A 26,849-nucleotide genomic window follows, 5' to 3' on the forward strand; every position below is an offset into this window, starting at 1 on the left:
TCGTTTTCTTTGCCCACCGATATTAGGGAACAGGAAAACAAAAAGTTATTAGAAGAAAATGGAGCGTGGCTAATTTAGTATTATTTATTGTGTTCTATAAAGGTTACAGTATCCATTTCCCCCAAATGAGGTCGTCATTTCACCTGCAGTTAACAGTTAAGTAGTAAAAACCCTGCTCGAGGCTACAGCATCGTGACTAAAGTCTTTATACACTGATATGATAACTTAAGGAGAAACCAGACAGTATCGAATTCCCAAAAAAACAATCAGATTTGCAGGCAAAGGTAAATATTTCAAACTATTTGCTGCTTGAAACAAGCCACAACCAAAACCATGTAAAAAGTGATACTGAGCAAGAGATAGTGGCCCAAACATAAATGTGGCTCAAGCTTGCTCAGCCAACATCTATTCACTGCAGTTTATATCATGTTTGGCTTCTCTGCTTTAAAATATTTTATTATCACACCCAACAAATTAAAAATCCTGCACAGCAAATTTTCTTAGGCAGAGCTTTAAGATAAATGCTGTTGGAATGATAATCCCTAGGACACGTTTTATTGGCTATACAAGTATTTCTGTAATCTGCACTGTTCCCAAAGAGCCACTAAAACCCTGGCAGCATGTCAGCTACTCTCTGCGAGTAAATCATTTCCCATGAAGGCTATAAATTTCTCAAGTTACCCATTTATTTTATGCCTCACATGAGGTTGTGTCTAGTTGATATGAAATCTTCTCTGTGTCACATGCTTTCCCAAGCCACACCATGGAAAATTACAAACAAATCTTAAAGAGCACCTATTATAAAGGGATTGTTACATCACTCAGCAAGCAACCTAATGATCACAAATCAAAGCTAAAATTTGACACACTCATAAAATAGTACGTGCTTGAACTGACTCTGGACTTTACCCATTAAACTCTCTTTGGATGAGGACCTCATTTATCTCCTGATTTCTGCCACTCAGACCTTGACCCTATAGTGGCTATTTTTAGAGGATTTGATCCACATGAACTTCCCTTTTTTAGCGTTTAAGGTATGGTGAAGTGCCAGGGCAAATATTTGACAAGATATTTCTGCAATAGCTGCCTTGGAAAAGTACGTGATGGCTGTCACAACATTTGGCACTACCAGACAGGTTGCTTTGCCACAAATATTTGCCACAGTAAGTCAATGCTATGTTCATGTAGTACTCTGTTTTTAATGGTTTTACTATCCACCGATTTAGACATTTCTTACTTTCACATTGCAACTTGGATTTGGATCAAAGGATCAGTTGAAGTACCCTTGGTGTAGTAATATAAAAAAGCATTGCATGGACAAGGTTTTGGCTAAGTAAACTCTGGGTAAATTATTGGCAAGTTCAAATATAACCTACTTAAACAAAGCGTAGGAGGAATCTTTTCTGGCTTTGATCTGGTCATGCGACCCAAACCGGTTACCTCTGGCCAGACTGAAGGAACAAATATGTTGATTTTTTTTCTCGTTTTTTTGTATTTATTTTGAGACTAAAGGTTGACAGCTGCCTATTTTAAAGGGAAGTAAGTGAGTTTTGTACAAAGTACCAATGTATTGATCTGACAATGCTGTCCCCTTTAAGTAGAAAGACTCACAGGCCAGCTGATATTGGAAAATGTAGTTGATCATTAACAGGGAGCTTCAATTTATTTTGTTCAGTGATGCTGTTGGGCAGCACTTCACTTCCTTCTAGAAGACACTGATTATCTATCTGCCTAACCTCTATACACCCGTGCAACAGATTTAAGTCCAGGTGAGTCTTTTTTTCCAATGTTTTCTGTAATAGAAATATGATTTTGTGCTTTACCAAATTGTTAGAGAAGGTTTGGGGGAATTTGTTGAGTGTGTTTCTTACAGATTTCTTGATTTGTATGAAAGACCAGACCTAATGTTAAGCCCATTAGGTGATCTGAGCCATAAATTGATACTGAAGTTATTTGACAAATGAAATCTGTTATAAACCTGCAGCCTTCTTTGATTTGAGCATATTGTTATTAACAGTTTCATCTTTCCATCTGAAAAAAATATTTCACCTGTTAGTGCAGGCTAAGCTTTACAAACCATTTAAATTAGCAGTCCGAACGCTGAAGTCGGAGCATCAGTAGCCGTAATCCGCAAACAGAGAAGAGCTGAGCTTCTGTTCTCTTTATCTCACACATCAATAATTAAATCATTATTTAGATAAACTAGCATTACAGGTGTGTTTATCTATGTTGCTATGTCATGTTGTGTTTCAGATCAGACTGAAGTTCCACTGAGTCAGGGTCGCCTGTAGGATAATCCACGTATTTGCTGTGCACACCTGATCAGTCAACATCAATGTATATGAGCTGCCTAAAGGTGAGTGGTTCACACAAACGCATACACTCACAGTAAAGCTCATGTCATGCAGGGGCTTATTATATTTCCTTGTTTTCAGTGGGGGTTACACTTCTCTTTGTCACTATCTCTGAAGCACTTGGGTGAATCTCATGCTTTAACTTAAAGAGTTACATTAATTTGGATTTTTAAAACAGTTTCTCCTACACGGAAACTGGGAAAACATTATTTATAAGACACTTCCTGGGTTATAAAAAAGGTAATTTATTGCTTTTATTGGGGGCACAGTCTGGTGGAGGAAGTTGATGTCACTGCTTGCATGACTCAAATCAAAAGTTTTCTGTTGTGTTGTGTTCTGTGTTTCACCGTTACATCGGTATAAGCTTTTCAAAGATTATTTCACTTGAAATCCATGAACACCAGGAATAGGAATAGAAAACGCTTATCGATTCTTCTGTCATTGTCCTTTTTTTTCTTCCTACTTTTCACTTATGTCTTCTCTTCTATGTCTCCTCGTCTCTCCTGTTTTTAGGAATCCATGCAGGCATGTCAGTCTTCGAACAGACGAGACTGGTACTGCCCAGTCTGCCTGCAGACGGCCAGATTCCCAGTCCAGACGAACTGCGGCCATTTGTTCTGCGGTACGAGATCCTGCACACATTTACACAAACTGACCAAAATCTTCTCAGACTCTAATTATTTTATGCACACACCCGTTCGGTCAATCATCTGTGATTAGGGCTCACACTTCGTGTCTTAGTTTATGCGATTTATTCACTGATCAGTGTAGAAGTAGTGTGCTGTAGCTGTTTCAGGCCCATCTGTTTGGCCCATCTGTTTGGCTTTTAATAATTAACGTTTGCCACGGTCCACCCATTACACTTGTAGATAGAGGAGCAAACGACCAAACACAGTAAGGTATGTGTTCACAGACGATGCGAGATGGAGGTTTTATGCCCGCTACTAGGAAAGCAAAACCTCAGCATCATTAACCCAAATTCATAATCTACACTTGGAGCATTAAGGAGAGTTGCGCTATGAGTTGACCTGAGAGGTGTATAATACATAGAATAAAAAAACAGAGCTCGTAACCGTATATTAGGCTAACCATGTAAAAATGTTCAGGTCTTTACAAATCTGCTTTTGAGAAGGGCTCTTGTAATTTTTGCTACAGGGTCATTTACCTTAGATTTGCCTGAAAAAGAGAATCCAGGAGAAAGGTTGACTTCTCAATGGGGAATACATTTCAGGTTCTGTCATTTAGGGATTGTTTTTTTTTTTTAAATAACTTGAGCTAGATCCTTCAGTTTTCTGGTGTAAATATCTGGTAACATGGCACTATGAATATAAAGTCTCAAGAGTGGATAGCATATAATGACTGTTGTTGAAATCCCTGAAATATTATGTCCAATCTCTACCAGCAGATTTGGAGACCTAAAGACACCACATTTTTGCAGGTAGAGGACTGATATTTTGTTCACAGCTTCTCATATTCAAGGCGCATAATATTCTTTGAAGAATATCCAAAACTTGGGATGGTGATCTCTCATGTTTCCAATATGAATTTTTAAAAATATCTCATATTTATATGTGGCAGCCAAAGATTGCTTAAGTATAACAACAAAAGCCAGTTTATGCAGAGTTATGACCCAGAACCATGACTGTGCATAAACTTATTGCTTTAAAAAAAAACAAAAAACTAAACAGTAGAACTGAGAACCTGAAATTCTGGATAATTCTGCAAATTCCTATTAGGAAGTGTTTCTCCTGGAATTTCTTTGGGCATATCTGAGATGGTCAATTAGATGTTCATATCTGTAGCTTTTGAGTAACATTTATGGCATGAATGCACTCATCCAACCTTGATACTATCTATTATAGATTAAATGACGAGTTAAATAAATAGTTGTGTTTGATTCTGCAGCTCCCTGTCTTATCACCTATTGGAGGCATGGGTCATGGTTAGATGCAATCAGTTGTCCTCTTTGCAGACAGAAGGTGCGTTATTCTCCTAGTTCTTTTACTGTACATCATAAATGTGTTACGAGCGTGGACGTGAAATAAAAATGCTTGCAATCTTGCAGGTCAGCGTGCTCTGCCACCTGTTCAGCGAGACCCGATCAGACCAGCAGTCAAAAGAAGTTCTCGATGAAATCACAGCCTACAACAAACGTTATTCTGGAGCTCCGCGCAGGGTCAGTACTCTGTTAAAACATCGGTAACAATATTGTACTGCTACTCCCCAACAGCAAACTCACCTATCGAAGAGCCAAGAATACTTTTATTATTATTATTATTCTAAGATATCATAAGCCGTGGTATCTATCAGGGCATCTGAAAGGGAAGAAAAGAATTCTTTCATTATTTCCTCGAAGAGTTAGAAAAGGGAATACCTCTTATGCAACCTAGCAGTTATTGTCCTGTTTAACCAACAGTGATAGACAAAGGAGGTATGAGCTCAACAGCTCACAATGACACACCTAGAAGCCACGTGACCTTCTTTGTGTGTTTTTTTTTCTTTGAAAACATATCCTGTAGCGTTCATGCTTAAGAACTGGAACTACTTTTGACTATACATTTAGAATAATTTATTTCTTGCTTTTAAGAGAGACACAAATATAATAAATGCAGCATCAGGAAATCAGCAGAATACCCCTGACCCATGTCGAAGTGCTCAGTCAAAAATCTTGTGGATCATTTTTGATTGCGCCAACTTGAAATGTTTGGTATCTGGTTGTCTGATGTCCTCCTGCATACTCACCCCTCCAGGTAACGGACTACCTCTGTGACACCCCCTTGCTTCTGCAGTTACTGGTTCGTGGCCTGGGCACCATGGGAGGACTCGTGTGGCTGTTTCTGTTCAGGGTTGCCCTGTGCTGCGTGGGGACCGTGATGTCCATCTCCTCCCCTGCTCTGGATGCAGTGTCTTCATCGAGTACCCTAGAAACAGACCCCTCTCTCTGTGGACTGCTAGGTCTCCTGGACGACCTGGTGGTGGTCATCCTGCTCCTTATCTGTGTTATCAATATCAACCAGCAAATAACACCAGAGAGAGGACAACCTGGAAATGCTACAACCTCACAGGGAGTGATGGGAGATTCACTTTAGAGAGCATGAGCAGCTGGAGCGTGGCAGCACAAGCTGTTAGACATGGACTTTTATTGAATTTCTTCCCTCTGGCTGGATTAGTGGTTAGAAGAATATTGACAACTGCACAGCATGCAACAGTCAAGGTGTTAGAGGTTGTCTGAGCCTCCCTAAATGTAGATTCAGATTCCAGGTGTTTTTGTGAACTGTTTACAGAGTTCATGCTAAACTAACTAAAAATATGATGTTATGCAATTTGTAGGTTCAGATGTGGTTACAAATCCTTAACCCTTCTTGAGTCCTTAAGTGTTTGACTTGTCTTTGTTTTCCCTTTAAAAAAAAATCTGTACCAGTGTACACAAACGTGTTGTTCCAGTAAGCTACAGAACATGTGTCACGTCAGTACTGTATTATTGACATCCATGTAAATACTTGACATTGTATAAATTTAAGTTTTTATCGTTTAAATAAACAATATTTATTGATTTATATAGCTGTTCTTTATCATGTCACACAACACCACGTTTTTCCAGTATTAAATCATTTATTGTTAGCAAGTTCAGTAGTGGATGTTTCAGCAGACCAACACTAATAACAGCAGACCTGCAGTTTTGTACAATATGCAGATTAAACCTATGGAATTCATGTTTAATCCATAAGTCAATAAAGTATAACAGGCAGTAATAATGCATAAACACCAGCGTACCCCAGTAAGTAAAAAGCTGGGCAACAAAACGTAAACAGACATGGCAGTTTTAGTTGACACCCTACTTTGACAGCACTAGAAACATGTTAATGGAGGAATATCACTCTTGATTGCTGCACCAAGAAGCTGCGTTCTTGAACATACGCAGCCAGGGTGAAGGTGTGAGAGAAGGTCTGAAGTCCCTTGGGGCCCAGGGCCACTGCCAGCTCAGGGTGCAGCGCTCCGGGTGGGGCATCATGGCCAGGTGTCTGCCATCCCTGGAGCAGAGTCCTGCGATACCCTGCGGTGAGCCGTTAGGGTTGAGAGGGTACTCTTCAGTGGGATGACCCTGGTCGTCAAGGTAACGGAGGGGGGCTAGTCCACCAGAAATAATCAGGTCCTGAGCCCGAGAGCTACGGAATTGCACAAGACCTACGGGAAAGAAAAAGGTTAGGGGAAAAATCAATACTAAACACAGGTGCTGATTACAGAGCGTACGGACTCACTGACTTGTTAGGCAACCAGATTAATCTTTGATGTTATGCAAGTTTAAAGAGGGGGGCTCATCATTTCTGTACATTCTGCTAGAAAAATGATAAATAGCTGAGTGATTTATTGACGTGTGCAAAGTTTTAATGGAAATATATAAAGCTAGAACATTTTGGCTATGACCACCTTTTAGTGCATACTTTCCTATATTCATAATTCCATACATTCTGACAAGATCCCAACACCATGGCTGAAAAGCAGGGCCGAACCACGACAGCCTCCAACGAGTTTTGCAGATGCGACAGATTTTCGGTCCAGCTCTTGTGTAATCTGATATACCTCAGCTTTTTCCCCCACTTCCATTTCCCTCCCTCAAAAACGACTTCTCGTCAGCCAACCTTCCACCGAGACTATTTCTGATGAGGGTTTAGTGAACAGCAGATAGATCAGCTGAAGAGAAACATGTCATCTCTCAGGTCTTATGCCAGGTTTCTGCTTTTCTTTCTCCCCTATTTCTTAAGGACATGAATGTCAGCTACTATCTATTTCCTGCAGATAGCTTTTAAGCCTGCCACATCGTCTTTTGTACTTATACAGTTTCTGCAAAGTTTTTAGAGACAGTGCATCATGAGAAGATATGCCAAGTTTGCCAGCTAATAGTGCCTTGATAATCACCTTGTTGATGCAAAATACTATTTTATGCCTGTTGAAAATTGAACAGTCATAACTAGGGATGGGTATCGTTTAGGTTTTATCCGATACCGGTGCCAAACCGGTACTTTTGAAACGGTGCCGGTGCTTAAACGGTGCTCAAACCGGTGCTTAAAGAATGGAAAACACAAACTTTGCCCAAAAACCTCTCATGTTCAGCTGTTTTTTTTGTAAAAAGATAACAATGTTAGCCTTTTCTGCAGCTACGGGGCATATATGGTATCACTCTTGGCTGGAAGCAGTGCTTAAACAATGGAAAAAACACAAACTTTGTCCAAAAACCTCTCATGTTTAACTGTTTTCCACTTTTTCTTTGGTCATTTTAGCCTTTTTGGCCAGGGTGAAGGGAGTATCTGCCATCAAACAAGAAGACAGCCGCATGTAGCTATGATGATGTTTGCTAGTTCACCTTACATGCATTAATGTAATAACGTGGTTAGCCTACTCAATGTAAATTACACATGAACAACATTAAGCTACTCACGCAGAGAAGAACGGCTGCTGCTGCATCATCCTCCGTCATCATTTCTGCTACACTGGCAGGGCTAGGGGCCAGGACTCTCCTCTTCGTGTTTTTGGGGGATGTTGCTAACTCCGGGTCCGATAACAGGCAACCCACCCGCAGTAGATGTGCACGGTGTGAGGTCTCGCAGCAAGCTATCAAATACGGCGCATTTCTCGGCTTTTCAAAAAACGCTATGCGTTGCCAGGTGTTTCATCGGATTTGAGGTGTTACCTCCTTTGCACAGTATCACAGTATCAGCTTAAAGCACTTGTTGCAGGCTGCTGAGTTTGCATATTTTGCTGTGAAGTACAGCCAGACTTTTGACCGCTTTGCCTTGGGTGTTTTTAATCTGTAGCTCTGCTCTAAAAGAACGTACGTACCTGGACCCGCCTACTATCCTCGGAAACGTAAAATGATTGGCTAGAATCTAAAGTGTATCACAGCTCAGGAAAAAAAAGCACCGAAATAAAGCACCGAAATGTGCGCTGCTTTTCGGTCTGGTTACTACCGTTTATGTCACCGGTACCCATCCCTAGTCATAACATAGTTGCAAGCTGTTGTAAGAATAAATGCTACATATGGATCATTTTAGCCCCTTGATGTTTGGTAGGCAACATGATGATATCTGATCTGATAACATCCTGGGCTTAGGATGCCCTGTGGCCAAGCTTGTTCATGTTTGGTTGATCAACTCCTGATCTATCATCATCTCTGAATATTTGAACTCCATAGGATCCTCTAGTGCAGGGGTGGGGAACTCCAGGCCTCAAGGGCCGGTGTTCTGCAGGTTTTAAATATCACCCTGGGTCAACACACATGAATCAAATGATTAGTTTATTACCAGGCCTCTGGAGAACTTCAAGACATGTTGAGGATGTAATTTAGCCACATAAATCAGCTGTGCTGGATCAAGGACACCTGCTAAAACCTGCAGGACACTGGCCCTTGAGGCCTGGAGTTCCCCCACCCCTACTCTAGTGTCTTCTAAGACAGCGGTCCCCAACCTTTTTTGCGCCACAGACCGGTTTATGTCCAACAATATTTTCACGGACTGGCCTTTAAGGTGTCGCGGATAAATACAACAAAATAAAACCAGCACCGGTACCAACAAAAGAAGATTTATTCATAACACATGGGAAAAGACCCAGGGAAACTGAGTTAATGATAAAAACTATAAGAATCCTGAAAACCATGAATTTTACACCCGAGCCTCAACTCTTGTGGCCCGGTACCAGTCCGCGGCCTGGGGTTTGGGGACCGTTGCTTTATTGTGCATATAATAGAAGTCTTATTTACATGTGGGTCATTCATGACACACAGGAAAAGACCCAGGGAAACCAAGTTAATGATAAAAACAATAAAAAATAATGATAAAGGATTTATGGTTTATTATTTATGGTTTTTAGGATAAAAACCCTGAAAACCACAAATTTCACACCTAAGTCTCAACTCTCAGACCAGTACCGGCCAGGGGGTTGGGGACCGCTGTTCTAAGACACCATTTTCCAATAGAACAGAACTGGTTTGTTGGTACTGTTTTTACTGCTGGTGAGTTTAAGTTAAGCGTAAGTTACCACTGTGATTTAGTTTAGTAAGTTGTGACCCACTGTCATGATACTAAGCACGCTCGTTTAAACCTGACTACAAATCCTGCTTAGCAGTAGACCTCTCATGCTGATCTGACTTTACCTTCTCCATGTGCAACCCAGACTCCCAGCGCTGAGCCCTCCATGCCTCTCAGCCAGATGGATGGAGAGTCCTGGATCCCAACGCTGACAAAACGCGACTCAAACCTGCCTGACTTATTGTGACTCAGCACCACTTCAGATTCTGGTGAGAATAAAAAAGCCAAGAAAAAAAAAACAAACATCAGGATTAAAAATTATTCTAAACAATTCTGTTTTAATTCACTACTAAGGTATTGTGTTGCTTTATTTCAATCACATTTTCAAGAAACATTTCTTTGCAATGTCCTCTTACCCACTCCTTCCTCGCTCTCTCCCACCCAGCCCAGCAAGGCGAGCAGCTGACAACCATTACATACGCCCAGACTCACTGTATCCTCACGTTGTCGGAAACGATCAAATTCAGCCTTGGCTTTGGAGTTGTAGGCAACAGTAGCTGCCCAACCTTTATGAAAAAGTAATATTGTTACGCAGGAAAAAAATAATATGTACCTCACAGTGGTTTACGTCTGAGTGCATGCGAGTGCATTTACCTTTAGCTGATCCCAGGACGTCTGCATAGCTGAAACCACCAACAAAAACAACTGCTTTGAAAGGGTCCAGGGTTACTGAGCCAGTGCACAGGTCCTGCATGGTGACATCCCAAACCTACACACACATTTACATTGCAAAGCTCAATAACATGCAACACAGTTTCGATTTAGATGAGCAGATATCTGGTTCATAAAGCTGTTGTTAATGACCTCAAAGCCCGCCATGTACAGAGAGACAGACATCTCTCGATCTCCATTACTGCCCTCCTCTCTGACCACAGCAACACATGCTAAAAGAGCAGAACAGTTTAAAATACAAAAAAAACATAATAAAAAAATCACAGAGTATTAATAAATGATTATATCTGACTAAACCTGATGAATTTAAATGATTAAGAATTTAGTGGTGCTGTCCAACCACTAAATAAATATGGTTTCATTCCATTCAGCACACTGGGAAATGATGTAAAGTGAAAATACATAAGATAAAACAGACTTATAAAGAAAAACAACAATGGATGACAATGCATTACCAGTTAGCGGCTAGCTGTTGCATCAGTTCAGTGTTGCTGCTGGCAGTTTGAAACACTAGCGAACTGAATAAAACGTTTCAAAGGTTTGTTGTTCTTGGAGGACTTCCCCAGTGGGGATACACCCTCTGACAGCATGTACAACTGTTATGCTAAATTATAGTTTATAGACAATTAAATAATCAAAGAGTGTTTGACTTCATAATAAAAACAACCATTAATTCCAATTCTGGAGTACAATAAGTCACTGATACCAGGTTGGCTGATGGTGGGCATTTCAGAGGGGTTAAAGGTCAGTTTAAAGTATGGCTGTGTCCTCTTTGATAGCCCCTCCTCCTCCTGTTTAATATACAGCTCATTGGCTTGGAGACGCTCCAGCTGGAAACTCGTGTCCTCCCACATTGCTCTGAGGTCAGGCAGCAGCTCCCTCAGCACCTCCTTTCCATCTACACGGACCCTGATCTGGAAGACAAGTGCAATGAAAGACAGCGGTCATCCCTTACAAAGACACAAGACCCGAGTCCGTGCCAGGTTTAACATCTCACCATGGCTTCTGGTCCAAAGCCACATGTTCTGCCGATATGAAGGCACTGGACGCCTGCATCGCTGTATCTTTGACACACAGTTTCTAAATCTGACTGAGAAACCTCCAGAACCAAACCCAGCTCCTCGCTGAACAACAGCTCCATGACTGCACGTGGCAAAAGATTGTAAAGACACAGTTATTTTGCATTATGTATGTGTAATTAACTGGTAAGGAAAGGGAAATAACACATTCAGGCTCTAACCTCCAGCTCCTTGTGAAGTCAATTCAACATCAATCCCACAGTTTCCTGCAAACGCCATCTCTAGCAAGCAGGTAAGAAGGCCTCCGTCACTGATGTCATGACCTGCACTCAGCAGGCGATCTGAAAGGACACAAAATAGATTACATGTTGTTGTTCTTATTTTTTTAGGAGCTTTCCAAGCCACTAGGTGGCTCTCTCGTCACAGTGCAGAGCTGTGGCTGTGCAGTAAGAATTTAAAGGAATATTTAAACAAAACTGAAAGGGGGGGGGGGGGGGGGGGGGGGGACAAAAAAAAAAAAAAAACCACACTGAAGAAAACTTTGCTCCCAGTATAATTCGATGCCAACTTTTTCCCCTTTCTGTGGCAGGGAGATGTTTTCCCTGTGCAAACTGACCGTGTATGAGTTTCTGAGTGGTGTTGAAACAGGCTGTCAATAGTTCTGGCTGGTCCAGGTCAGGAGAGCAGTCTCCCAGCTGGCTGTAGCACTGAGCCAGGGCAGAGCCTCCTAGACGATGATGGCCTGGACTGAGAGGAACCCACAACAACACGCCTGCAGACAGAGGACAAAAAGTCAGAGGCAAGCTGTCTGTTACTGAGATCACGATGTGCGCAGCGTGAGTTAGAGAAGCATGAAAATAGAAATAAAAAAACTAAGGAAAATTAACTTATTTTTTATGCCATTAAAACACTGACAGATTTGAGTCTTGGTGTGTGCGTTATACCTTTGCCATCTGGATCCTCGAGATCAGGCGTCACAGTAGCAGTGATGTCAGGGCAAACAGCATATGCTGAAATAACAAGAGCACCTGAAAAAGAAGCAGAGCAAAAGCTAAGTTTAGACAGCTCTCACACACACACACACACACACACACACACACACACACACACACACACACACACACACACACAGAGTACCTGGAGCTTTGACCGTCTCTTTTCCAACTCTAGCAGCCATGCTCAGAGAGTCCTTGCCTCCATCGATGGCCACTCCCAGCTGACCCATGACTGCACACATGGCTTGGCAGGCTTCCCACAGGCATGCCCCCTCTCCAGGCAGCTTAGCAGCCCACATCCAGTTACCACTGCACTTCACATCCTGACAAGATTTTAAAAATAATAATAATAATAATAAAATTCCAATAATTACATCATGCTGGGATTAAAAATACACCTTTTTACATTTTTGCATATCTGCGATATATTAATTAAGCTTGTTTGTTTCTGCATATTTACTCACCTTTAGTTCTGTTACCCTTGCAAACACCAGATTGGTCAGAGCCTCACCCACAGCCATGCGAGCCCCTGCTGCAGGACACACCAGCCCTTTAATTGGCTGCTCCCCAATGGCTGTTGCTGCTCCTCCTAGGCTGAAAGGTGATAGAACAACAACAGCCACATCGGCCAATGGGGTGTGAAGAGGGCCGACACACTGTTGCTGGGCAACCAAGCCAGTCACAGACCGGTCCACCTGATGGAGGGAGAGAGAGACAACAGAGAGAATCAGTGTCTGCACAAGTTATTTCTAAAAACAAGAGACTGTAAGACGGGTATATACACACACCTTGTTGGTCAGGTAGCGTTTGGACGCCACAGCAGGCAAACGTAAAACTCTGTGCAGAGCATCTTTGACAGTCAGCCCAGCAGGAAGACTCAGTGTTTGATGATTCAGGGCCAGTGACTCCATCTTAAACTCCTTCTGCGGCATTTTTCCCAGAACCCACTCCAGCTGCAAGTCCACAGGACAACGCCCGCTGTCTGCCTCATCGCCACTTCCTCCCTCGTCACGGACCAGAACAATCTGAGTGAGAAATCAGTAATTCACTGAGCGTGGATTTACTCAGTGAGACACTTGTGGCATTATGACCTAGCCAACAAGGTGAAATGACCGGTATGATAGATGTGCATTTATCGACTCGAGCCAGTCTAAAACGTGCCTTGCCGTCTCCTGTGATGTTTCCCACAAAGTCAACAGGACACTTCTCCCTTTGACACACCCTCTCCAGGAAGGACCGATCTGATGGCTGCAGCAGGAGGGCATTGCTCTCCTGATACTCAGCCCCCCAAAGCTCCAGCACACTCAGTGTGGGGTCACCTTTCTACAACACAAAGCATAAAAAAAATCCAGACATTTATCTATTTAAAAGAAAATACAAGAAATGTGTTTAAAAACACAAACAGAAAGCTGTGTTTATGTGGTGATTACCTTGAATCTACTGCAGTATATCACAGCTCCTGCTGGCTCACTGAGCTCCTTGAGCACATTACCTAAAAAAAGAAATGAGAGTATAGGTTCAATACCTTGGTTTTTCTCTCTTTCTTTATATAACCTCTTAAAGAAGCCACATTTTCCTCACCATTTCCTCCTGCCCCCTGATCATGTATACTGCAGATTGGATTTCCGCCACTTCTTTCCAGGCATGCCCTGATAGCACGGTTCATCTTTTGCTCCATCTCAGCATCTCCCCTCTGGACAGCACCCAGATCCCTGTCGCTGGAGTTGTCCCCCTGAACCTACAAGTTTACATGTACTTAAATACTGAAAAACATTCACGTCACGCGAGGTCATTGATTAATTGTAGTGTCCATACTTGAACAGAAGAGGCTGCTCCTCCTCCTACACCGATCCTGTACACCGGCCCTCCGATCTTCACCACCTCCATTCCTGATGGACAGCAGAGCAGCAGAGAGTCTCTGATCAATGTGTGTAAATATAGCCTCTGAATTGATTAATGTCATTTCACACAGTGTGTTAATGCATCACCAGGCTCTGGCGCTTCTTTCTTCACGTGTAGATCTTCGATAGAACCGAGACCACCACTGAACATGATCGGTTTAATCCACTCCCGTCGCTCCCCATTAGCCAGCCGCATGCCGAAGGAACGAGCAAAGCCTAAAGGAAGGTTATGTGTTAAAGAAGTGCCAAAATAATTCGATAGTCATTCATAAATTTGTACAGTTATGTTAGAAAACAGGTTACAGATTTAAAGATGCAATGTTTTTGGGAAGCAGTCTGAGGAAAAGAGACAAAATGAATTTTCTGCAACAACAGAGATAGTATTGGATTTGCGTTCTTGTTTAAACTTATGTGTTTAGTGTGTACGGTCGTCCTACCTGAGAGGACAGGTTCTCCAAACTTGTTGCCGTAGTCCGACGCTCCATCGCTGGCCTCAATGGCCACCTGCAGAGGAGGGGCAAAGGTGGAGGGATACTCCCATCCCTCTCCTTTACACTCCCATGGGAGATCATATCCTACAGATGGAAAGACATGTTGACTCAAGGTCAGTTTCTGTGCAGCACAGTCAACCATGTTTTCTGATACCTTATTAACAAAAATGCATCTATTTTACGTTTGGCATGTTGTGCCTCAGGGTTTCATTATTAGACCATTATCCATTTTCTGTACAGATGCCAAGTGTGTGGCAAATCATTCAAGACTTTCAGATTCTTTTTAACTGTTATCCAGATGACATCTAGGTTTATCTAAATGCATGTGGTCAAATTCTTCAATTTTACCTTTAAAAGAGAAAATTATTATACTTTAATGAAACCACCTTTTTACTTTCCTCAACTGGCAACTCACTGATCAACATCAACTTCTAACCAAAACCATTTTAGCAGCCTCACATGGTGCCAAAATGACTCATCGATAAAAACTATATTTAGGTATTTAAAACTTCTGTGAAGTGAAGACTTATTATAATATATCACAACTCTAATATGTGGATTTTAATTTGTTGTCCTGTAGGTTTTAAAGCAGCGGTCCTCCATCCCCGGGCCGGTCCATGAGTCGTTTGGTACCGGGGCGCGAGAGTTGATGCTCGGGTGTGAAATTTATGATTTTCAGGGTTTTTATCGTCAACTCTGTTTCCTTGGGTCTTTTCCCGTGTTGTAGTTGTGCGTCTTATTTTGAAAGAAATATTTACATGTTACCATAGCAACCAGAGAGCATTAAGGGGGAGAGAGGAGGACGTTACTCTCAATGTTGTTGCTGGATTTCAGGAGGACGCTGCTACTAAAGTTAGACAGTGAATTCGTGTTTAGTATTTACAAAACACCACAGTTTTTGTCTTAGTTGTATCATTTTATTTTTATTTTATTTATCTGTGACACCTTAAAGGCCGGTCCGTGAAAATATTGTCTGACATTAAACCGGTCCATGGCGCAACAAAGGTTGGGGACAGCTGTTTTAAAGCTTGCCCTTAAATAGTAGATAAGATAACCTTTATTAGTCCCACACGTGGGAAATTTGTTAGATGCATTAGATGCATAGAGTCTTGGACCTGGTATGTGCAGGTTCCCGAAGCAGTATCCTGCAGTGCCAGCAATGACGTGGCCTCCTCGTCCGGCACTCTGGACATCTCTGATACGACCACCAGTCCCTGTTGTTGCTCCGCTGAACGGTGATACACCTAAAATGTCCATCCAGCTCACGATTAATCTCAGGTAAAAACAGAAACTTGCATTTTAAATAAGTACAAAACTTTTTGCGCCCTAACCAGTCGGGAAGTTGTGCGTCTCTGCTGTGAAGATGACATGTCTTAGTGAGTGCCGAGTCTCATACGGGCTCGCTTGGGATGGGTCTTTTGGGTAAATGAACTCAAGCTCCATGCCTTTGATGCCACTGAACACACACAGAAAATTTACAGTGAGCCAAAATAGACAGACACGCTCACGAGTGTGCTCGCCCCTGCTGTCGCCACTACTACCTGCTGTTGTCGCAGAACTTGATGACGTTGTTCTGGTTGCTGTGCCGCTGCGTGTCCATTATGAGGCTGAAAAGAGTCTCCTTCTGCTCCTTCCCGTCGATCACCATCCGCCCCCGGAAGAACCAGTGACGACTGTGCTCACTGGGAAGGACAAAGAAAGCCTTGCAGCGTATAAATACCAAAAACACACAACACACAGAGCAGTCCCGCCAATCTGTTCACTGCGGACGACCCCACCTATTGGACTGGGCCAGGTCAAAACATTCCACACTGGTGGGGTTCCTTTCAATCCTCTGGAACATCGATGTGTAGTAGTCCAGATCCCAGGAGTCAAAGGCCAAGCCTGCACCAACCACAAAAGTGCATACATAAAGTTTCTCAATACTGAAAAAACAACCACATGGCATCACCAGATCATTTAAAGAGCACTGAGTAGTTTCCATCCATTTACTATCGATTCAAAACGTGCTCTTCTAAAAAGGTGCACAGCGCTTCGGTCAGCATTTCTTCCCCTGAATTGTTCTCTATATATAAACTTGGAAAAATATCATCTAACCCTCGGGCGAAACAAAAATCAATCGACACACTCCCATGCATTCAAACATGCTTCAAAACACAAGAAAGCCGACAACTCTGAGATGGCTTTGGCTCGTTTATACATAAATTTGATCACTTCCACTGCACTTAAACTTAAGCAGTACTTAGCATGAACACTTTACAATTAGTATTCCAAGGATCCACACTGCATAACAAACTTGTGTCCCATCTATTAAACACCAAAACACTGAGTGTAAAATTGATTTCACAAGGATTCAAAGCAGCTGTAGTCAGAACAAATTCCACATATACCTCTTTTTAATTATCTCCTCAATTCACCAGCCGAGCATGGCGGCGCCTACAAAGTACGTGCACTGAAATGATTCTCATTTCTTTGAGCTGCTTGTGAATGTTAATGAAGCTGAGCGAATAAGCAGAGCATGAACATAAGAACGCACGCCACGTTCTGTCGCTGTGGCTGGTGTCAGCCTGAAACCTGTTCACATTATTAGGAGGAAATAATCACTCAGCGTGCAGACACATGAAATGTTTTACAGTTCTGGGTCATTACACAGAAAATCGCCGTTACGCACAGATGACAGAACTGACTTGTTCGTATGGCTGCAAAAAGTATTTTTACTGTGGGCTGTAACTGCAATCTTAATCATTTTGGCAAGTCAGAAATCATCACATATTTATTGAGCTTGTTTTTGCAGGAGATTTCCTTGAACTTTAAATATTATTTAAAGGAAAAATTAGGGAGTTTGAAGAGGACACAGGGTCGTCTGGTCAAACAATTGCAACTGGCTGTTTCTGTCAGCCTACAGCTTTCACCGCAGTGTGACTGCAGCTCCAGGTCGGCGAATAGAAGATCATGTTACAACGGGCTCATAAACCCGAAGGAGAGACACCGAGTGCGAGATACTGGAGCGCTTTAGCTTCAAAGCTAAAACGGGAATTTTAAAATTGACTCTAAAGCTAACAGAGAGTGAATAAAGATGCAAGACATCTCTTCTTGGAAACAGTTAAAAGATGTGCAGCTGCATTTTGGACAGACTGCAATGGATTTTAAAGATGGTTCGTTAAGAGCGGTAAATAGCAATAATTTAAGTAAGAAAATATTAAAACCAAGAACGACTTAGAAACGACACACCTTAACTTAGCAATGATCCTTAAATAAAATCAGCGTCACTAGGGAAACAAAAATGATTTTAAAGTGTGATTAACCGCTGCATCCAACTTTTTCTAGGAAAATAACTTAACTGCTTTTATTATCTTATACAGTAATGTCTCAAGCCACTTCTAATTTATTTGCATGTTAATGTTAATATAGTATTTAAGACAAAAATAGAGTCGGTACGGTTATAAAACCGATGACAAGATGATCTCACAGTGTTCAGTGATGCTGAGGTCAGGGCTCCGGGAAGGCCCGTCCATGACTGACAGTGTTTTCTGCTTTTACTCCATTTCAGATACCATTCACCTTTTTTTTTTTTAGGTCTGCCAATAAGTCATTTGTTCTCCAGTTTACTCAATTTTTTTAAGGACAAACTACACACCATGCTGAGATACGCCAAATTTTTAGTTAATAGCTCATTAAGAATCACCTCATGGGTACAAAAATACCATTTTATGCCTGTAAAACTGGGATTTTATGACATACTGCCTGTAACTAAGCACTTAAAGATAAAAAATAAAATAATATGTTGTAAGTTTTTTGCCATGTGTGGACTAAGCACTGGTTCAGTCCCTTGTTTTCTGTGTGTTACAAACCTTAACAAACAAACTAACTAACAAAGAAAATGGTCAGGTACAAGGACTAAAAACCTTTAGTCAACCAGAAACAAACAAAACAAAAATCTTGGCTTCAAATATCACTCAGATCAGTTTATTCAGTCCTTCAATCGACTGAGCCTTTATCTCTTTAGGGTTTTACATTAGACACACACGTGCACGTGCAAGATAATCAGCAGCATCACTGCCGTCCTGTGACTTCAACCAGCTAAGTAATAATGTCATGCATCATGTGACGTTATTAGCAGTGTACTCACAGACCACTGTAAGACTGAGAAGCAGCATAAAGGAAGAGCAGACAAAGAGAAGAGAGAGGCAGGTCACAGTTCATTAAATGCAATAAAAGACTGATTGAGGAAAGTAAAAGCAGAGATTAAAAGAGGATGAAGCTCAATAATGCTCCATTAATTAAGAGAGCCCCAGTAAGGAAACTCTATTAAAGTGTAAAAAAATATAAAATGAATAAATTCTCACCCAGCTCATCGTTAGCGCTCTCCAAGGCTGAGCGACCCTTCCCCAGGATGTCCACGTCGAACACCGCCTGAGGTTCTGTTTCCACAGTGAAGGAGGTGATGGGGTGTTGATAGATGCACTCCGTCATGCTGTCATACAGACACTCAATCAGCTTCTTTACATCTCCACTGATTTCACTCACACTCTGCTCGGTCTTGGGCTGAAGCAGAGACAGTTCACATTAGACCCAGAAAGTAAAGTCGCGAAAGAAAAAGAAAAGTATATATATATGCGTAGATTTTTCTGTGTGTGTGTGTTCACACCTTGATGAGAAACCTGCGCGACAGCTCAACTCGGGTGACATTAGTGAGACCGGCACTCTGGCAGATGGACACAGCGTTAGTGGACCAGGCAGTGGAGAAGTTCAACCTGAAAATATAACATAAAAGACTTTTTTATAATGTAGACTTTCTCTCATATGAACGATTTAAAAGAATTATTTTAATTAAAACTGTACCATATGTTTCCCTATTTACTTTTAAGTCAGGCTCGCCTACAGTCTGCTCAGCACTTTTAAAGATTTCCATATTACTTACCCTTAGTCACAGTGAACACCTGCCTAACATTGTTCAGTACAGACGGTATTTATTTTAATGTATGCTACAGGAAGTCACAAACGTCTTGGCCAGAACCCTCACGGCCTGGCTTGTTTGCAGTTTACCAGTTTGACTTCTTTGTTTCCTGTATTTCATAACCTTAAGTTCTCATTTCACTAACTGGAATCTTATTCATACAGAATGACAATGTCTAAGGCAGGAGGGAAAAAAAAGAAAGAAAAAAAGTTGGGGTATATGTGGTCAAAGAATAGAGTACAAATAGAAATGCACAATGTATCGCCAACTGCCAAGAAAACAAACATACAGCACCTGGAACACAAACATTTGAAAATGCACAGGTACAGATTTGTATCTTTCTTCCAGCTCCACCTTCTTGCAGCTCGTAATCGCGACCTGCTGCCTAGGACTGCAATATCTGAACCATTTTAGTTAGAGAGGTGCTGTGGATCTCAAAAAAGAACAAGGACTAGCAATCCCAGCTGCAATCCAAAAACAGTGGAGGTGGATGTCGGATCCTCGCTGGTAAAGCAGCTGATTGCTACCTAGCCAGGACCTCATCAAGTCAGGATTCACAGGGAAAGGCCAGGGCTAGCTGCTTGGCAGTGACTGAACTTTCGAAATAAGAGCAGGGATTGCCTGGTAAAGCAACTGCAGATGGCATCTGTGTGTTTTGTGCTAAGCAAAAAGACTGAGATGCAAATGAATTATCTCTAAAAACCAGGCAGCAGTACCTGGGCCCGATCTCCACCAGTTTCTCCCCACTGCCCTCTGTGAGGTTTGGTTTCTCAGACAGCGGCTCTGCGTGCAGAGGATGACGAAACAACCAGAGTAGAACCCCCTTCTGCTCATCGCTGAGACTCTCGCAGCCTGCAGGAGAAAAATCACAGCAGGACAAAACATTAAAATGTCACATTTACATCTGTTTATAAGTGGTAGACTAGTAAGAAACCTTTAAGGTGAATTCAGTGACTTTAATCCTCATTCTACCCACATCCATAATAATTAGCATCTTCAAGGCCTGTTACACACTCACCTGTCAGTTCCACATTGTAGCACAGCTCGGTCGTGACTAACAGATGTGGGTAGAGCTTTGCTGCCCTTTGTAAGGCCCGACTTTTCAGAGCTTCATTACTGTAGAACCTCACGACAGCCATGACTGATGAAGAGATACACAAATCCAGTTTAAAGGCAGAGGGTAGTGCATTAGTCAAATCAATTGTAGAGGGTCAAAGAAGGTGAATTTTAGGCATCATTTGTCAATAGAATTGAATTAGCCTATTACTAACTGCATTTTCTGAAGTAACGAGTCATTAAATCAGAGTCCAAAGTATGAAATTGATGACCAATATTAAGTGTGCCGACCCTAGTCTCCAGATCGATTCAGGTCAAGACAAACCAATAATGAGATAGCAGGCCACTCGTAATACTGCAAAAAGCCTACAACCCATTCCAACACCTCCGCAAGACCTCAGAGAGGCTGTGAAAGCCATCTATCAGTATAGCAGAGTAATCTATGTTTAGATATGGCAGTTTTCAAAAGCTTTAAGAGCTTTAAATATTTTGATTACAAACCATTACGCTATAGCAGGATTGGGCTACACGTCATTCTGAACCCAAACAGGAAAAAGAACTGGAGTCCTGCAACATGCTATGGGCCACACAGCGCCCGGATTTCATCATCATGGAGTCAGCGATTTAATGAAGGGATAAAAGAAAGAGGAGGGAGGCTGAATCTGCACATTTTGTACCAAGGACCTCGAAGGCACACAGAACAGAGAGGATGTTACAAGATAAATTCTCACTCCGACTTAGGCTTTTTCTTAAAGGTCTTTTTTTTGGATTTTCAGCAAGATTACACAAACTACAGAGGTGAATTTCATGAAATTTGCTACAAAGGTGGAACAGGAGCTAAGAGGAAGAACGCTGGTACAGATCACTTTATTTTGATTTGAAATTCTAAGAATTTACATTAGCAGAAAACGCACTGAAATCTAATTTTCATTTACTGTACATTAAGTTCAAAACAAATAACAACTATTAATACTGCACGATCTCAATTTATTTGTAGTTTTTAAAAGTTTTCAGTCCACTGTACGTTTGATTCAAAAGGAGAAAAAGGTTGCAAATCGTCACAGAAAGCCAATGATATCAGCATGTTGAACATACAACCCAGGGACCACAACAAAGTTTGAAAGTTGTATTCAAGTCATTAACTATTCCAATTTTTAATTACAAAAAAAAGTTAATCCGTTTTTGGTAAAACATCTGGAAAATGTCTAGATCCAGACTCAAGTTGTTTGAATTATAAACATGTATAACACTTTTGCAAGGTTAGAAAACCAACATGTGAAGGTTTTCTTTGATCTGTACTCTACATGTATTGACATATGTGCAGAGAATAAGTTTTTTTCCTCCACATAAGAAATTCCGGGCTCCCCTAAAGAAAAATGAGCAGTACCCTAGCACTCATTAAAAATATTCTAATTAAAAAATAATTCATGTCATCAGATTTTCAAGAGATAAGAGATGTTTGTCATTAACACTTATGATTTCATGGTTTCAAAAGTATTTATTCATTTCCTTATATATATTTTCTGTGGCTCAGGTGAACATTCTATTAAACTTCCTTAATTTTACACTTAATAAAACCTACATTACAATAATAAATGCAGAACTATGTCCAATATAAAATCACACACACAATCCTGATTCTGATAAATGGCCCACTGATTGCAGGTCACACACTGCACGGTCAGGAGTTTTCTGTTAGTGTTTAACACGCTACAAACTGCAACCCCCTTCAACATAAACACACACACACACACACACACACACACACACCTCTGTGTCAACTGACTGAAACACAACAACGACACATTATAAGGGATACAACTTCTTAAAAAGTGACTCGTGTCTAAAAAGAGCTGGGGGAGTTTTCCATGTTTCCTGTGTGGAAGCTAAGCGGCTAAAAGGCAGCAGAGTTAGCAGAAAGCACATTAGCTAACTTACGTGCAGCAGCAGTTACGCTGTCTGGGATCAAACCTGGTCTCTGCTGGAGTCCCGGAGTGACTTCTGCTCCTGCAGGACAGACTGAAAGCGGCTGGGTTAGCTGCGGTCTGCACACTGACTGACTGAATGGATGGAAGGATGGCTGGACCTCTGCACCCACGTGTGAGCCACTCAAACTGCAAGACGCATGCGCAAGTGGGTGTCGTAGCAAAGAGTGATTTACAGTATTTGCTCAGTGATGATCCCCAGTATTTAAACTGTGGTAAATTACTTTTTGGCTTATAATCTGTCAATTTTATCCCATATTTCAGCCATATTTCTTATGAATGATATCAACTACTTTTGAGCAACAGTGAACTTTCCTGTCACAAGTTAGAAGCTGGAATCTGTTTGTTTTTGTTTTGTTTTGGCAAAGTGATTTCTATTTATCCTTAATTTATTCTGTGAAAGTCTCATTGCCATTAAAAATGCCTTTTTCAATCGAGTTCTGGCCAAACAGGACCAGAAATTGCACAACAGTCCTATAAAGATATTTTAAGTGGGCAAAAAGGACAAAAGGAGGATAATGCTTTCAAAACAGGTTATTTCTTTATTTTATATAAATCCTCTTTGTAAATCCTGTTGATGGCAGTCTGTTTATCATTATCAGCAAACATACTAGAAGTTTCAGCGATGTCAGTGAATTTTGGGAGGCTTTGAACTTTTAATGTGAAAACTGCCAACAGGGAAGCAACTTGTAAATTATTTTGTACTTTTCCTTTTAAAATTTCTAAAACACATGAAAAGAATCTTTTTATTTAAAATGATTCAGAACAAGCTGAAATTAATAGAACGGGGGGGGGGGGGGGGGGGGCATGTCATTTAGATCTTCATGCTGGAAAACTTTGGGGGTTTACTTCGACTATTAATCTTAGTATTTCTAACATCCTGTCCCGGTGATCCTGAAGAATTGTATACAGCTCAAGGGAGCCAATTACTGTTTTCCTTATTTCTTCTCATATAAACTCACCCTGCACATCTTTCCTGCCTCGGGTCTTTGTGGCAAAAATTCAACAAGGTGCTGAAAAAGTTCCTCAGAGATCTCAGTCCACAGTAAGCTAGTAAACATCACACAGCTGCTGCAGATCTGGTGACTGTGGAGGCCATCTGAGTACAGAGGACTCACTCTCATGTTCATTTAAATTTTGTGACACCACAAACTAGCCTGCTGGAAGCAGCCATCAGAAGATAGGTACAATACTCAGGTCAGCTGTGGCCTTAAAATAATGCTCATTTGGTACTAAGGGGCCCAAAGTGTGCCAAGAAAGTATTGCCCACATCATTACAACACAATCACAAGCCTGATACAAGGCAGGGTAGATCCATGTTTTCATGTTCTTTATGCCAAATTCTGACGCTACCATTCAAATATATGTGCAAATAAACCCTGTAAGCAAAAAGCTGCTGTGGGTGCAGGTAATATAGTCATCTCAGGGACACAATTCATGTTGTGAGTAAAGAAATAGCCCCCAACTGCTGTTTAAACTTGATGTACCAGGTACAGCCAATCAGAAAAGAGTTGGCTCTAACTAAAGGTGACATTAAAGAGAGAGGATAGGATACACTGGGTTTGCACCCAGGAGCAGAATAAGGTAAATAACTACTATTTTGAACTGTGAGTAATACAGTGCTGCTCTGGTGCAGTCCAAAAACAGAAATATGGAGTTGTAAATTCGCATAATAGGCTCACTCTCTCAAGCTATAAAAAACAAAGCAATTGAAGACATTTTCTTAGTTGTGTAAAACGTTTTGAAAATTGGAAAATATATGCAGGAGGTTGCAGACATTTTAATGCAAGTGTTGAAGGAAAAGAACAAAAATACTCCCACACACACACACACACACACACACACATAAAAAGTCAAGAGTTGCAGTCTTAGATATATTTAATAAATTAAAGCCAAGGTACAAAAAAAACCAAGTACATTTCATACCTCCCTCCCCTCCACCTACAAGTCGTTCTTTAAACTGTGACAAACATTGTTCATTTCCTCGCCTCAGAGTAAGAGCGAAACACCGACAGAGGATCGGCATTCGACGTCACAGTTCATATCAGACTCTGAAGCAGAACAGCTCACTCCAAAGCCGATTCATGCCTCGGATCTCACTCCACAAATCGCATCTCTACCCTACCTCGCCCCCACCCACCCCCTCCCCACAAAAACACATACATGCTACATGTCTGCAGGCACCGCGGATAAGACAGAAGGATTAGACTGAGATAAAGTTTTATCAGAGACCACAAAGTACATTTCAAATGCTGAGTGTTATTAGGTGTCAGCTGGTCCTGCTGATTCACTAGACAGTGTATTTTACAGCCCTCGCATCACTTCACCAATAATGTCTCAGGCATATTAGATGAGCACAGAATGTCGGTTACAAAAAAACTTTCTCAGCGGTCTTGCAATTTGTTACTGAACTCTCTAATCCTTCTCGGTCCTCTCCAAGGCAGTGACCCAGGTGGGTAAAAGGATTCTGGGTAGCTTGTTTGCAAGCAGTTCGTTAAGAGCAGTAGTTGGTGTCAATAACAGATAAGACGGATGAATCTCAGCAATGATTTTCCACATGAAAAGGAGGTTTAATAGATGGGTGTGGTTGCTGGTGAGCAGGATAGGTGAAATATTTGGCCGTGCATGGTCAGTTTTAATGAAGAGAGTAAGCTGAATAAGAGTGGTATGAAGATACGAATGGATGACTGGGCTCTTTCTTTAAAAAACCGGCAGAAATTATGCATGTGAACTGTAGGTCTGATATAAGTGCACTAAACAAGTGGAAAAAGATATAATCTGTGCAGACACACGCGCACACATTCATGCACAACCTCTCATACATACAGGTATGAACACACGCATACACTCAAATACACATAAGTGTTCAGCAATAACTGTTAATATGCACAAGTTGATTAATATTTTTGCACAATTACAGTGACTAAGCAGTCCACCGTCAGGATTATTATTCCCTCCCAGCAGTCCCTTCTTCATTTACATCTTGGGCCGCGTTCTCTTCCAGCAACTACAATTTATTTTCCTTTCATTTTGTTACTGTAGGCAGCCCTGCTTCACCTAAGGGACCACTGCATTACCCACTATCTACAAACCTGAGGAGACTGCAATATGACTGGGTGGAATCATATGTACATGAGGTACAGCCCTGTACACAATGGGCAGGGCAAGACTGACCAAGTTAATGTGGTCTTCAGCTTTCTGTCTCCATATAAATCCCATAAAAGGCATTTATTTAAAAACAAAACACAAAAATGAAAGATCCATGATAATTTGGCAAATGCAGAGATCACAAGGGGCATGAGTAGGACTAAATATTATATCGACGTCAGTCTTCCTGCAGAATCCCCCGCCTCTCCCCCTAAGATTGGTCCTTTTCTCCTTTCTTTATAGCAGCAGCAGGACTGAAAACCACTGTCTTAATATATGTGCATACATATACATTTATATAATTAATTTGATTCATTTTGAAAATAATGTTAAGTAGCTACGTACGATACCACTACCATTTCATATGGATGCTAATCACCAGGAAACAATCTAGGAACCACAGGAAGATCTAGAAAGGCAGAACAAGACAGAGAGAAAAGGAGATGTGTGGCAGCACTTCTCCTCAAAGCTTGACTTAACAAAAGACCTTTAAGTAAGAGAAGAGAGGCAAGTGGGCGAGAGAAACAATCAAGGTTATAACAAAAAAAGAAAAAAGAAATCATGGCCTCTCTAGAGCCATGGATTTAATGTTTGTCCATTAATCCAATGGCGCGTCTGCACTGGAATGGTTTCATGTCTTGTTCTGCAGCGGGTTCGGTTACATTACAATCATTTCATGATATCTTCGCTGAAGGGGTTCATGAGAACTGTGTAGTTGTGGCATCCAGCTGTTTTGCACTGAAGACAGGTCATGGTTAGGTAAAAGTTCAAGGGTAGAGTTTCAGTACTCAGCGGCGTACTCTGTACCATGGAGACCTCTGCACAGTAGCGTAAACTCCTTCACTATATCCTTCACCCTCCTCTTGTTCACTCGCTCTCTGTTTAACAATAGAGAAGAAAAGAAGGCAGAAAAGAAACAATTATAAAGTATATGTAAATTGCTCCTTGGGCTGCTTCCTTCTTTGTGTGCAAACATGTGTTTAAAGCATAATCAGTAAAGTCTCATATTTTACAAACATTTGTCTCCAAACTTAGAGCAGAACTCTGGTTTGTTTTCCCCCTTGGTGCCGTTCCTTTGTGTAGCTGTGACACAGTAATCGCGCTCGGGTGCAGACAAAACCAACCGCACTGAGACACTTTGGAGGAGGTAGTTTTGTGTGGTTCGTTTATGGTGTGAATGTGATTTGACC

General features: G+C 41.4%; 3 protein-coding genes across 3 annotated transcripts in view; 1 reads left to right on the forward strand and 2 right to left on the reverse strand.

Annotated features, from left to right (window-relative positions):
* Positions 1–1,662: 1,662 nt before the first annotated feature.
* LOC146641133 (E3 ubiquitin-protein ligase RNF170) lies at positions 1,663–6,090 on the forward strand. The gene is made up of 6 exons (XM_085398269.1): positions 1,663–1,769; positions 2,254–2,356; positions 2,868–2,976; positions 4,260–4,333; positions 4,420–4,530; positions 5,105–6,090. The coding sequence occupies exons 2-6, from the start codon at positions 2,336–2,338 to the stop codon at positions 5,441–5,443; spliced, it is 654 nt and encodes a 217-aa protein (XP_085254395.1). The 5' UTR covers positions 1,663–1,769; positions 2,254–2,335; the 3' UTR covers positions 5,444–6,090.
* On the reverse strand, positions 5,947–22,640 carry pfas (phosphoribosylformylglycinamidine synthase). The gene is made up of 28 exons (XM_085398268.1): positions 22,466–22,640; positions 20,490–20,612; positions 20,188–20,323; positions 19,163–19,268; positions 18,861–19,059; positions 16,293–16,398; positions 16,056–16,196; positions 15,846–15,970; positions 15,630–15,758; positions 14,461–14,598; positions 14,111–14,239; positions 13,938–14,011; positions 13,704–13,860; positions 13,553–13,614; positions 13,284–13,445; positions 12,911–13,147; positions 12,587–12,817; positions 12,265–12,445; positions 12,072–12,155; positions 11,744–11,899; positions 11,349–11,468; positions 11,106–11,251; positions 10,815–11,022; positions 10,241–10,320; positions 10,031–10,145; positions 9,793–9,942; positions 9,502–9,642; positions 5,947–6,539 (listed from the first exon to the last, which is right to left on the reverse strand). Exons 2-28 carry the CDS (start codon positions 20,608–20,610, stop codon positions 6,229–6,231), a joined length of 3,945 nt encoding a protein of 1,314 aa, XP_085254394.1. The 5' UTR covers positions 20,611–20,612; positions 22,466–22,640; the 3' UTR covers positions 5,947–6,228.
* A 1,732-nt stretch (positions 22,641–24,372) lies between these two features.
* LOC146641135 (importin-13-like) overlaps positions 24,373–26,849 on the reverse strand; it is a 29,873-nt gene continuing 27,396 nt past the window's right edge. The window contains exon 23 of the mRNA XM_085397815.1: positions 24,373–26,537. Within this exon, the coding sequence (XP_085253941.1) occupies positions 26,441–26,537 (97 nt within the window). The 3' untranslated portion in view covers positions 24,373–26,440. The remainder of the gene's footprint in view (positions 26,538–26,849) is intronic.

The sequence above is a fragment of the Rhamphochromis longiceps genome, linkage group LG23, assembly GCF_057381845.1.
Source record: "Rhamphochromis longiceps isolate RC_006_pf linkage group LG23, R_longiceps_female_GT1.1, whole genome shotgun sequence".
Classification (NCBI taxonomy): domain Eukaryota; kingdom Metazoa; phylum Chordata; class Actinopteri; order Cichliformes; family Cichlidae; genus Rhamphochromis; species Rhamphochromis longiceps.

Coding starts and splice junctions, on each gene's coding strand:
- LOC146641133 (XM_085398269.1), top strand. CDS start 2,336: ATGTATATGAGCTGCCTAAAG. Junction 2,357..2,867: donor TGTATATGAGCTGCCTAAAG/GTGAGTGGTTCA, acceptor TCCTGTTTTTAG/GAATCCATGCAGGCATGTCA. Junction 2,977..4,259: donor CTGCGGCCATTTGTTCTGCG/GTACGAGATCCT, acceptor TTGATTCTGCAG/CTCCCTGTCTTATCACCTAT.
- pfas (XM_085398268.1), bottom strand. CDS start 20,610: ATGGCTGTCGTGAGGTTCTACAGTAATGAAGCTCTGAAAAGTCGGGCC. Junction 14,599..15,629: donor CGGGAACCTGCACATACCAG/GTCCAAGACTCT, acceptor TTCCATCTGTAG/GATATGATCTCCCATGGGAG. Junction 13,446..13,552: donor TATACTGCAGTAGATTCAAG/GTAATCACCACA, acceptor TTTGTGTTGTAG/AAAGGTGACCCCACACTGAG.